We start from the raw sequence: 12202 nt of genomic DNA, 5'->3' as shown, positions 1-12202 counted from the left end.
CTAGACATAGAAGCGCTTAAGGGAAGTAGCGTTCCAGGAATGGTCGAACTCTTCGCCTTCCAGCGTTGCTAGGCGAAAGGAGCCTGTCCTGGACCTGTGCTTGATGAGGTACGGCCCTTCCCACTTCGATTTAAGTTTCCCGACCGCCACCGAGTTCGCCTTTTTCCTTAGGATGAGATGGCCAGGCAACAGCTCTGTCGGTCGAACTTTTTTGTTATAAGTTGCCAAAGTGCTTGTGGCGTATTTGCGCATGTGTTCTAGTGCTTCGACTCTTACCCCTTCAAGGAGTTCAAGTGACACCTCGCGCCCATCTTCGCTTGCAGAGAACATCACTCTTGGCGAATTAGCTCCTAGCTCAGTTGAGGTCATTGCTTCATCACCATAGAGAAGCATGAACGGGCTAAACTTGGTTGGCCTTGTGGGGGTCGTTTGAAGGGCCCAGAGAACAGATAGCATTTCGTCTGGCCATTTACCCTTCGCCGTCCCCTCAAGCCTTTTCTTGAGCGTCCTGTCAAAAAAAAGCCTTTTCTTGAGCGTTTGTGCATTCGGCCGCCCCATTTGACTATGGGTGCCCGACCAAAGCGAACCTGATTTCCAGGTTTAGCCCTTCGCACATTTCTCTGAACTTGTCAGAGTCGAATTGCTTGCTGTTGGCAATGATGAACTCCTTTGGCACTCCAAAACGGCAAACAATGTTTTTCCACACGAACTTCTGTACAGCTGTCGAAGTGATCGCACCGAGTGGTTCGGCTTCGATCCAGCGGGAGAAGTATTCGATGGCTATGATTGCGAACTTGTACCCATTTCGCGCCACAGGGAATGGGCCAATGATGTCTAGCCCCCATCTGGCGAAAGGCCAGACTGGTGCGATAGGTTGCAGCTCGTATTGAGGTGCAGTTTGGCTTCGGCCATGCCGTTGGCAGCTTTCGTACTTCTTGGCTTGCTCGACACAAACTTTCAGCACGGTGGGCCAATAGACTCCCAGGCGGAACACTTTGGAGGCAACCGTTCTTGCGGCTTGATGTGCACCGCACAACCCCTGGTGTATTTCTTTCGCCATTTCCTCTCCTTCGGCGAAAGAGATGCAGCGAAGTAAGGGTCGGAGCACCCCAGAGCGATAGAGCTGGCCGGAGACTAGCTTGTATTTTGTGGCTCTGAGCTGTAAGCACTTTGCTTCTGCTTCATCCTCCGGGAGCCAGCCATTCTTGAGGTACTTGACAAACGGTGTTCGCCAATCCTCCGGGTCTTTGCCCAGTTCTGCCTGGTCGATTGCCATGATGTCCAGGCTTTCTGTGGGCACACTTGGTGCGTACAGGACTTCAAAAAAGATGTCTGGCGAATGCGGGCCTCCACAGGCGGCAGATTTCGCCAGGGTATCAGCTTCCTCATTCCGGCCTCTTGGTAAGTGTTCGACCGTTATGCCAGCGAAGCACTTTTCCATAGACCGAACGGCCTCCAGATTTCTCTTCATTCCCTCTTCTTTCGCCTCGAAGGACTTGTCAACATGACTTGCCACAAGTTTGGAGTCTGTTCAGATGAGCAAGCGCCGAACCCCCAATGCTTTCGCCTTCCTTAGACCCAACAATACTGCTTCGTAATCGGCCGTGTTGTTGGTCGTGTCGAACTGCAGCCTTGCGGCATACCGAATCGGCACGCCCCCTGGCGAAGTGAGTACTGCCGCGGCGCCCGCCCCCTTGTGCGACCACGAGCCGTCGGAGTACATTACCCAAGGCTGTTCGATAGGCTCGGGTTCAGGGGCGAATGCCGGTGTCCATTCGGCTACGGAGTTAGCTAGCACTTGGGATTTGATGGCAGTGCGGGCGACAAAATGCAGGTCGAAGGGCGATAATTCCGCCGCCCACTTGCTGAGTCGGCCAGTGATTTCTTTGCCCCGTAGCACTTCGCCCAAAGGACACTGCGATGGCACAGTGACTTTGTGGGCCTGAAAGAAGTGCTTAAGCTTGCGCGATGCCATCACTAGGGCATAAGCAATCTTCTCCATTTCAATGTATCTTATCTTCGCCCATTGCAAAGCTTCGGAGACGAAATACACTGGTTTCTGGCCTGACTCCGTCTCTTGGACAAGAGCTGCACTAACCGCTACTGGCGAAGCTGCTAGATAAAGTAGCAGTTCGCTTCCCAGTGCTGGGCTGACCAGGGCAGGTAGGCTTTGCAGGTACTGCTTTAACTCGTCGAACGCTACTTGGCATTCGGGTGTCCAGCTAAAATTTCCCGCGCCCCGGAGGGACTTGAAGAAGGGCAAACCTCTTTCGGCTGCTTTCGAGAGAAATCGACTGAGCGCCGGAATTCGGCCTGCGAGCTTTTGTACTTCACGTACGCTCGATGGAGGCTTCATTTGCTGAATGGCGTCGATTTTTTCGGGGTTTGCCTCGATACCCCTTTCAGAAACAAGAAAACCCAACGACTTGCCCGCGCGAACACCAAAAACACACTTCTCAGGGTTTAATTTCAAACCAGCTACGCGCAAGTTGTCGAAGGTCTCCTGTAAGTCGGACGCATGGTCAAAAGATTTGCGGCTTTTTACGACGATATCGTCGACATAGGCCTCCACATTTCGCCCCAACTGCTTATTAAGGACCTTGTACACTAGCCTGGCGAATGTTGCTCCCGCGTTCCTCAGGCCGAAAGGCATCCTGAGGTGGCAGAAAGTGTCGAACGGCGTGATGAAGGCTGTCTTGGGGATGTCGGCCGGATCCATGTGGATCTGGTGATAGCCGGAATATGCATCCAAAAAGCTAAAGCTCGTAGCCGGCTGTCGAATCGACAAGCTGGTCGATCTGCGGCAGAGGGAAGTCATCCTTCGGGCACACCTTGTTGAGGTCTGTAAAATCGACGCACATGCGCCACTTGCCGTTCGACTTCCTCACCAAAACAGGGTTCGCCAACCACTCCGGGTGGTTGATCTCTTGGATCACCCCCGCCTCGAGCAGCTTCTGCACTTCAGCCTTTGTTGCCTCTTGGTGATCGGCGGACATCTTGCGCAGCTTCTATTTCCTTGACTTGGCATCCGGCTTGACCGCCAGATGGTGCATGATGAGGTCCGTCGAAACACCTCCCACTTCGTCGGGGCTCCAGGCGAAGATATCAATGTTCTTCTTGAGCACCTCCAGGATGTTTTCGGCTTCCTCTTCGCCCAGATCGCCCCCCAGCAGGACAAGCTTTGTGGGATCGGCGTCGTCGACTTGCATCTTGATCACCTTGCCATGAGGTGCAGGCTTCGGCATGTGTTTAGCATGGTCATGTGGTTCGGCCTCAACATTGTGCACTGCCCTGTTGATTGCGGCCAAATCGCCCTTTGATGCGGTCGAAGGTTGAAGCCCCTTAACGATGATCACACCTGTTGGGCCCGGCATCTTGAGCTTGAGGTAGTTGTGGTGGGAGATGGCTTCAAACTTGTTCAAGGTTGCGCGGCCGAAGATGGCATTGTAGTTGTATGGGATGTCAACGACATCGAACAGTATTTGCTCTTCGCGCCTGTTTTCAGTTGTGCCGAAAGCTACCACCAGTTGTACTTGGCCCAAGACTTGAACTGCTTTGCCACCAAAACCACGAAGCGAGGCTGGTGCCTGGGTGAGGGCTAGGGTTGGCAATCCCATCTTGGCATTTGCTTCGGCGAAGATGACATCGGCCGAACTTCCCCCGTCAACTAGGATTCGCCAAACCTCGAAGCCAGCCACCTCGGCTGAGATCACCAAGGGGTCTTGATGTGGGAATAGCACCCTTTCGGCATCTTCTGGCCCGAAGGAAATTTGCTAGTTCAAGTACCTCGGAGCCCCTTCGCCTGCCGCGGTGATGTTGTGCACCGTTCGCAGCTGCATCTTCTTCTGCCGCTTTGACTGTGGTACTGGCGGATCGGCCCTTCTAGTCACTTGAATTATTCTGCGCTGGGCGTCTTGGCGTTGTTCGGCCGGGGGTGCTTGTTCTTGAGTAGCTTCGCGAGGTGCTTCGATAGTAGCCCCTTGTTGCAGCCTTGGGTCTTGAGCGTTGCCACACTGCCGGATGTTTCGGCATTGCTCGGTGGTGTGCGAGGATCGCCCGTGGTATGCACAATAGAGGTCCTTCCTAACCTTCTTGCGAATAGGCTGTTGATGGCTGCCTGATTGCTGAGCGTTGAACTCCTTGCGGAGGGCTTGGACCTCTTTGACAGCCATCACCGCCTTGCCCGTGCGATCATTTCTGAATTCCCTCCAAGTCATGGGAACTTGACTTGGTCTTGGCGACTGTCCCTGGTTCTCCGGCTGAGGTTGGCGAACGGTGAGGGGAGCTAGTTCGACGACCTGCGCTTGGACTTGGGCTTGGGCAGCGGCGATGGAAGCTTTGTCGTACTCGGCTTGGATTGCTTGCCGCCACTTGGAATCCTCTTCGCCTCTTGCATACCCATCAATGATGCGAAGCAGGTGCTCGAGAGTCTGCAGCTCCTTGTTGGCGATTTTCTTTGTGAGTTCGCCTTCAAGCAGCCCGGCTGAAGAAGTGTTGATGACAGATGCTTCGGTTATGTCTTGAACTTGGCATCAGGCTTGCGAGAAACGATGCATGTATTGTCGTATCGATTCCGCAGGCCTCTGGTGAATACTGAGTAGATGCTGCTGCGTCTTCGGCTCCTCATAAGTACCTCAAAAGTTAAGGACAAAGACATCGCGCAATTGCTCCTATGAGTAAATGCTATTGGCTGGTAAATTGAAGTACCAAGAACGAGCGATGCCATCTAGAGCGAGATGGATTACCTTTGCCTTGGTGTTTTCGTCGCCATGAGCAGCTTCGATCGCGAACTCATAGATGGACAGAAACTCTTTTGGGTCCATTTCGCCCGAGTATCGCGGAATGGGTGTGAACTTGAACTGGGGTGGGATTGGATGATTCTTGATTCCCGAGCTCAACAGCAGTCCCTTTTCGCCCCCCGCATTGCCTACGATACCTTGCTGTGGATATGGCGTGGCGAAGGGCGAAGTCATGGCTTGTGCGTGAGGTTGGGCCACAATGTTAGGCTGCTCGGCTCCGAACAGTGACGCTTGGTGCGCCGCCATGGACGGGTCGAACGAAGGCTGAGTCCATGCCATGGCGACCAGGTTTGGCGCCTGATTTGTTCCGAAGCCTGGTGTCGGTGTCGATGCCTGTGGTTGAATGGTTGGTGCTTGAGTAGCGTTGCTGAAGTCGAACTGCAGTCCTTAACTCCAAGGCGAAGCCCCCGGACCTGTCTGGTTCGACGGCAGCCAATTGGGTGCACCTTGACTTGTGTTCCCCTCCGGTCGGGCCGAAGGGGCTGTACTTGGAATGTTGTGGGGTTGGTTGAGTTGCTGAAGGAAAGCTTGAAGTTGTGCCTGCAAAGCCGAAGCTGTACTATATGTCACATCCTATCTGTTGTCGAAACGACAACTGTATACGTCGAAGGACGTGGTTACTCAACAATGTTGGAAAGCAGTAAACTGTATTAACTTTTAAGATTTTTTTGGGGATGCCCCCCTTACATGGCCCTAGGGGTCTATTTATAATCCTGTTACAGGTCCCCCTATTAGGGTTTAGGTTTTACAGGGGAATTTACATGGTTACCCTTATGAAAGGGGCATTTACATGGTTACACAGTGTTATTTGCATACATGGGCCTCTAATGGGCCAATAGATTGGGCCCGGTCTATAGCGAATGGGCCCGTCAGGCCGAAGCAACCCGCGAGGCCGCTTGCATGCCGAACCCGTCCTGATGGAGGCCTCGCGGCTTCGCTGTATACCCTTGGCTATATGCCGTTCGCCCAAGATGCCTTTGCTTCGCATGGACCCAACGCGGCTTGTCAGCCTTCGCCATCTCCGCCCATGGCCTTCGCCATGGGGCTTCGCCCAACTGGCTCTATTGTCTTTGGCTTGAATCCTCGCTGGTTCTTAGGTTTCGGCAGGCCCGGCCGAAGGGCCTCACGGCATACCACCAACACTATCCTAGATTCGTTTTTTATAGGACGGAGGTAGTACATAGTTGCTTGTTCGTCACCAACATAATCTATCTGCATGATTTACATTTCTTGTTCAGCAGAGCAGAAGGCATTGTCACTACTACAAGGACGATTTTTCTGTACGAGAACCCCTATATGTTATAGGCAGACTGTGATTGGTCACATCTGCCAAAATCAACCTTAATTTTCGCATACAGAAAGGTCCGCATGTAAAAATGAGCATATTTTCATATGTGGGCTGCATGCGGAATGCACCCTTCTTATCCCTCATTTATTTTCTTCCCAACCCTCTCTTGTCCCTCCTCATCCCTTCAAATTTTTTCACCTCCTCTCCTCCCTCCTTGATATTTTCCTCTCCTCCTCCTCTCCTCCCTCTTCCTCTCTTCTCCTCTCCAATCTCTTCTCTCTGTGGGAGCGGGCTGCAGTGGGCAGCTCGGCGACTTCGGGTGGCGTTGCTGCCACCACTGGCCTCACGACGGCTCGATCCACCACTGTAGGCTGCACAATGGTCCGATCTGCCACCGTCGGCCGAGCGACAGCCACATCCACCGTTGTCTGCTCCGCAACGGCTGGATCCGCACCGCCACTGCCATCAGGAGCTAGAGTTTCGACTTTTCTTTTTCTTTTGAGATTTTTAGTTTTTTGGATTTATTTCCATGCGGCCCACATAAGCACCCGCATATGAAAATACTGATATTTTCCATGCCGTTGCGCAATCCGTATGTGAAAATCGCTATTTTCATAGTCCTTTACACGTAGACGAGCGCCCCAACTGCATGGAAAAATTGTTTGTGTAGTAGTGTGTTATATATGTATTTTTGAGAAATCGATGCATTTCCAATGACGTTTTATCCGAAGAATACTTGAGCTAGCATTCAAATATGAACACCCACTTCACTGAAAGGCACATAACAAGCTCTAATATTAACACCAGGCCATATGCTTCTGAAAATCCCAACTCTAGTTGTTGGAAATCACCATGAGCAATTCTGAGAGCTCCCTCGCCTTTGAGAACATGGGCATATGATCAGCTCCCTGCAACGTCCTCATCTCCGTACCAGGGTTCCATGACACCATCAGCCGCTGGATCTCCGCCGGCTTCCACTCGTCGTCCTCGGCCACGACGTACACTCGCCTCACCGCGCCGTACCTGCCCGCCGTCAGGACTTCCCCGTTCATCGTGGCATCGTTCAGGAACCGCCGTGACGGCCTCACCATCGACATCGCCAGGGCCAAGTCCTGCAAGAGTTGCACCGTCAGAGGAACCATGAATTGGATCGGCCACTTATGTAAAATCACCGAAACGTGGTTGTTGACATATATTCTCTCCGTCCAAAAAAAGTACTTAACCTAGGAAGGGATGCGATCTATTTTAGTACAATGAATCTGAACAGAGGTTATCCAGATTCGTTGTAATAAGAGAGAATACATTATTTTTGGGATGAAGGAAGTAGACCTGTAGGTGATGGGTCCCACATGTCAGTCACAATGTCATGGCGTGTAGTTAATTACATGAGAGATTCAGAGGAACAGATAATGGCCATTGTTGCATACCTCGGGTGGGCTGAGCTGATACACTCGCCGTGCCAAGTACTCTGGTCCGAACAGAAACGTCTTGTCAGGATTCTGGGGATCACCGATGGTCCTGATCGTGCAATCCATGAAGAAATCTGCATCCTTCCCTTGCGATAGCTAGCCGCAGCTCGTACAATTCAGAGTAAGTTCAGACACTGCTTCACATTTCACAAAGGTTTTGGGTGATTTTGCTGTAGGTATGTACCTGCTTGAACGCGAACGACATGGGCATGCCGGCGGCGGGCATGGTGGCGGTGACGAACACAGCGACGGCGATCTTCTCCGGGTACCTCTCCATGGCCAGCGCGAGGCTCTGCCCGCCGAAGCTGTGCGCGACGACGACCGCCTTCTCCTCGCCGTCCTGATCGGCCAGCGCGTCGAGCAGCGGCGCGGTGTACTGCTCGAAGGACGGCACCTCGTCGGCGCGGACCGGGCGCCCGCCGCACGCGGCCATGTCGAGCGTGGTGACGCGGTGGCCGGCGGAGGAGAGCGCGGTGGCCACCCTGTACCAGCACCACGCGCCGTGGCAGACGCCGTGCACCAGGATGAAGTGGTGGCGCCGCCGCTGCTGCTCGTTGCTGACGCACTCCGTCGTCGTCTCCGGTGAGCTCATGGTGGATCCAACTCGCCGTCGCCGGCCGCGATCTCAGGAAAAGCCAGTGAAGCTCAGCTCGCCCAAAAGAAACCAAAAGGGGGGAAAAAAACCCCTGTTTCGAGTGCTCACGATAGGAATGCAAAAATGGCAGGGCAGCAGCTATCAACTCGTCTCTGCAAAAAAAAGAAACTCCTGGTGCAGTGCACTGCAAGCTGTGCAGTCACTAAAGAATATAAATGCCCCCCTCCAAAAGAAAATAATATCCGAAATGGCTCTTGATAGACGCTGGCCCTACCACGCACTAACACAATGAAAATTCCCGAGGTCTTTAAATACTTGTCACTGCTTATTATTCGACTGATAGTCTCTTTTAAAGAAAATATATAAATACTAAAAAGCATGTCATACCAAGAGCAAGAATAAGAGCTCCCTTGTCACATCCTGATTTTTTTTTCAGGATTTATAAATTATTTAATAATTATTCTTAGAATTTATGTTAAATGTTCATTAATTTACGAGTGAAATTAAATATGGGAAATAAAATTTCCTAAATATAGCGTATGGCTGGATTTAATTTTTATTAAATTCTTCATAATTAATTATGCTCTCTGGAATTTTCTCGGATTTTTCAGAGCTCAATTACTAATTTTAATAATAAAAAAACATTTTAGTAATTATTTAAATAATAAATTAATCATTAAATGATCTATTCATAATTTTTTTAAATACTTTGCTTGTTTATTTACTTCGTGGATGTTTCTGGAAATTATTTGAGCAATAGAAATATTTTTAATAACCGAAATAACTTTTCATGAATTATTTAAATTGGGGATTCCTAATGGGCGCGTGCGCGCTAGCAGGCTAACTGGCGCAGCCGCGCACGCGCCCTCTCCCTGCCTCTCCGCTAATAACGCTAACCTCTCCACTAATAACGCTAATTAGCGTTGATGACATCAACTAGCATTAATGATAAATGTTAGCATTACTTTTTAGAAAAATAATACATAAATAGAATTTTTAACTTAGATTTGGAAAACTTTCAATTCAGATTTGAAATTTTCAAGCCAGATTTAAAATCTTTCACTCCAGATTTGAAAACTTTTAACCCAGATTTGAAAACTTCCAACTCAGATTTTAAAACTTTTGACTCAAATTTGAAAAATTTCAACTCGAGATTTGAAAACTTTCATTTAACTCGGATTTAAAAACTTTTAACTAGATATTTGAAAACTTTCAATTTAGATTTTAAAAATTTCATCTGAAAATTTAAAACATTTAACTCAAATTTGAAAATTTTCAATTCAAACTCAAATCTTAAAAATTTCAACTCAAATTCAAAACTTTCAACTAAAAGTGAAGATGAAAGATTCAACTTCTAAAATAAAAAAGCAAAAAATATGGCAAAAAGAAACGGAAAAAAAATGCGGACGTAAAAAACGGAGCACGGTAGCTTGCGAATAAAAAGAAAAAAAGGAAAATTTTTAAATGGATCCCATTTGTCAATCAAAATGATGTCACGTCATGTCCGTGTGGCATGCCACATCAGTGCCACGTAGGACCCTTAAGGGGCTGTGGTGATTTGGGACCTAGATAATATGGTATGATAAGTTATAGGACTTGGATATGCATTTATAGAGTTTACGACTTAGATGATACACCCCTATAAGTTTAAAGACCGTCCGTATACTTTACTCTTTTTTTTAGATAATGGAATAAAAATTCCGGCCTTTGCTCAAGAAGCTACAGCCAATTATTTCACAAATTCACAAAAACTAACACTCTTCTGAACTATTTTCCTCGCGACCGCGGACTTCCGAAACGACGGATTCTACACGCTGGCACGCAAAACGAGGAAAAACACTAATAAAAACCAAGGAAACAGTACATAAAAAGTAAACAAACATGTAAAGCTCAAATTTAGATGAATTTTGCAAGATATGAATTTTAGAAGTTTTGAGCCATTTATAAATTTCTAGAATTATTATCAATTTATTGCAATTATTAATTATTTTTACAAAGGAAAAAGGCTTAAGCGCTGACGTCATCAAAGAGGCCGGCGCCGACAGGTGGGCCCCACACGTCAGCGGGTCAAGGGAATCGGTCCACCATGGACCGGGACCACGGGGTGGTCCACCGCCGGTCCACGGGAAACGACGGCCCGATCAGCTCAGGCGCGGCACAAGGCACAGGCGCTGGGCGGCGCGCGGCAAGCGGCGACGACGGCCGGCGACGCAAGGAACGGCGGCGCACGGTACGGGAGGCGGCGAAGGAGGGGTAAAACAGAGGAGGAAGGAGGCGGCTCACCGAGAGGCACGGCGTCGAAGGGAGACGGCCGGCGGAGCTTGGGATGGAGGGAGGCGGCGGAGCTTCACCGGCTCCCGGCGAGGGCCGAGGCACGGCCGAGGGTCGGCAGGGCCTCGCATGGCGAATGGGGCTCCGACGACGATTTGCGGAGGAGGAGCGGCGACCGAGGATCTCCTCGTCCTTGCGGAGCCGAGGGAGGCGACGGCGCGGGTCGGCGTGGACGGGAGCGGCAGCGAAAGGCGGCCGAACGCGGCAAAAACGGCGGCGGCCTCGGCTTGCAGTGGGAAGGGAGTCTGGTGGGGGATTTGGGGAAATAGAGCGGTGGACGGCGTGCGCACGGCGGCTGCGGTGCCGGGGAAGTCGACGGCGCAGTGTGGCGGGGGTTAGGGCGGGGGTGGTGCTCGGCTGAACGCGATGGGAGGCGGTGGAGAGAGGGAGCACGGTGGGGAGGTGCTTTCGGTGGTATTTTGGGGAGACGGAGGGGATGCCGAGGTAGAGCTTGGCACGGCGTTGCCGACGGCGCAAGCGGCGCGGCGCAGCGGCATCGGGAGCGGCGGTGGCGTGCGGCTGGAGGGTCGCCGGCGAGCGGCAGCGAGAGGTGCGACGGTGGCGGGGTGGTTTTCGTGCACGGGAGGGCTCGGGAGAGAGGGGAAAATGGAGAGGGAGGTGCGGGGAATGTTTTTATAGGGGAGGGGAGGCCGGACCGAGCCCGGGGAAGGCGGAGTCGGGGCGGCAACCGCCGGCGTCGTGGGCGGCATCGTGGGGTGTGGGCGGCGGTTTTGGGGGGGAGAGGTGGGGGATGAGGAGGACGTGGGGCGGCGGGGTCCCACTGCCGGCGGGCTCGCGCGCGGGGGTAGAGGAGGAGGGCGGAAACGGCGGCGTCGTGGGGTGGCTCGGGCGGCCATGGCGGCGGTTGGAGCCGGAGGAAGGGGATGACAGGTGGGGTCTGTGGGTCCCACCTGTCGGGGAGAGAGGGAGAGAGAGTTGGAAGGGGGAGGCAAAACAGACTTCGCGAGGGAGGGACCAAGCTGGGCCGACGGCCCAAGGAAGGAGAGGGGAGGAGGCGCCCGGGCCGGAAAGGGGAAAGGGAGGCTTGGGCCGAGCCCAAGAGGGAGGGGAGGGGATTTTATTTGCTTTTCTTTTTATTTTAATTGATAAAATGAACTTTGTACTTTTAAAATTATTTCTTGAGCTCTGAAAATTCATGGGAAATTTCAGAGAGTATTTTAGGGCACAAAGAATATTACAAAATATTCTCGGCCAATGATTTTTAAGGGAAAATTTTAATTTTCCCATTATGTCACTTGATTAAATTGCTTTAACTTTTATTAAAATGTATTATTTAATGATTTTTAATCCCGACCGAAAATCGGGGCGTTACAAATAACCACACAAAAAAAGACCTATTGATTATTGAATCCTGTTGGTGAACCTCCAACCAAAGTTGGCAAAAAGCTATATAACCATTGTCTCAAAGTAGTCGACATGCAGATTTTATTAGCTTGATGTCCTCATCACACCTTTATAGTTGAGCCCAAGACCGGAGCCAGTATGTTGCCCTAAAAAAGACCTGCATATAAGATACAGACGGAGATTTGTCAAAAACCATATCATTTCTACTCAACCATAGAGCCCAACATATAGCGGATGCTCCTACAAGAATGAGTTTTTGGTTCCTTTATCAATACCCACAAGCCAATTCCCAAAGATATGAGAAATATTGTGTGGAGGATATAAACCAAAAGAAATTTGTAGAGCTCTCCATAGA

General features: G+C 50.8%; 2 protein-coding genes across 2 annotated transcripts; both read right to left on the bottom strand.

Moving 5' to 3' along the window:
* LOC127755719 (uncharacterized) lies at nt 1–2996 on the bottom strand. The gene is made up of 4 exons (XM_052281391.1): nt 2860–2996; nt 1644–2654; nt 615–1508; nt 1–508 (listed from the first exon to the last, which is right to left on the bottom strand). The coding sequence occupies exons 1-4, from the start codon at nt 2994–2996 to the stop codon at nt 1–3; spliced, it is 2550 nt and encodes an 849-aa protein (XP_052137351.1).
* Nucleotides 2997–6635: 3639 nt separating this feature from the next.
* Nucleotides 6636–8443, bottom strand: LOC127755107 (probable esterase PIR7A). The gene is made up of 3 exons (XM_052280747.1): nt 7741–8443; nt 7515–7652; nt 6636–7199 (listed from the first exon to the last, which is right to left on the bottom strand). Exons 1-3 carry the CDS (start codon nt 8146–8148, stop codon nt 6921–6923), a joined length of 825 nt encoding a protein of 274 aa, XP_052136707.1. The 5' UTR covers nt 8149–8443; the 3' UTR covers nt 6636–6920.
* Between the last annotated feature and the right edge of the window lie 3759 nt (nt 8444–12202).

This window comes from Oryza glaberrima, chromosome 11 (assembly GCF_000147395.1).
Source record: "Oryza glaberrima chromosome 11, OglaRS2, whole genome shotgun sequence".
Classification (NCBI taxonomy): domain Eukaryota; kingdom Viridiplantae; phylum Streptophyta; class Magnoliopsida; order Poales; family Poaceae; genus Oryza; species Oryza glaberrima.
The sequence above is the reverse complement of the archived record's forward strand: the minus strand, read 5'-3'. Positions and strand labels throughout refer to the sequence as shown.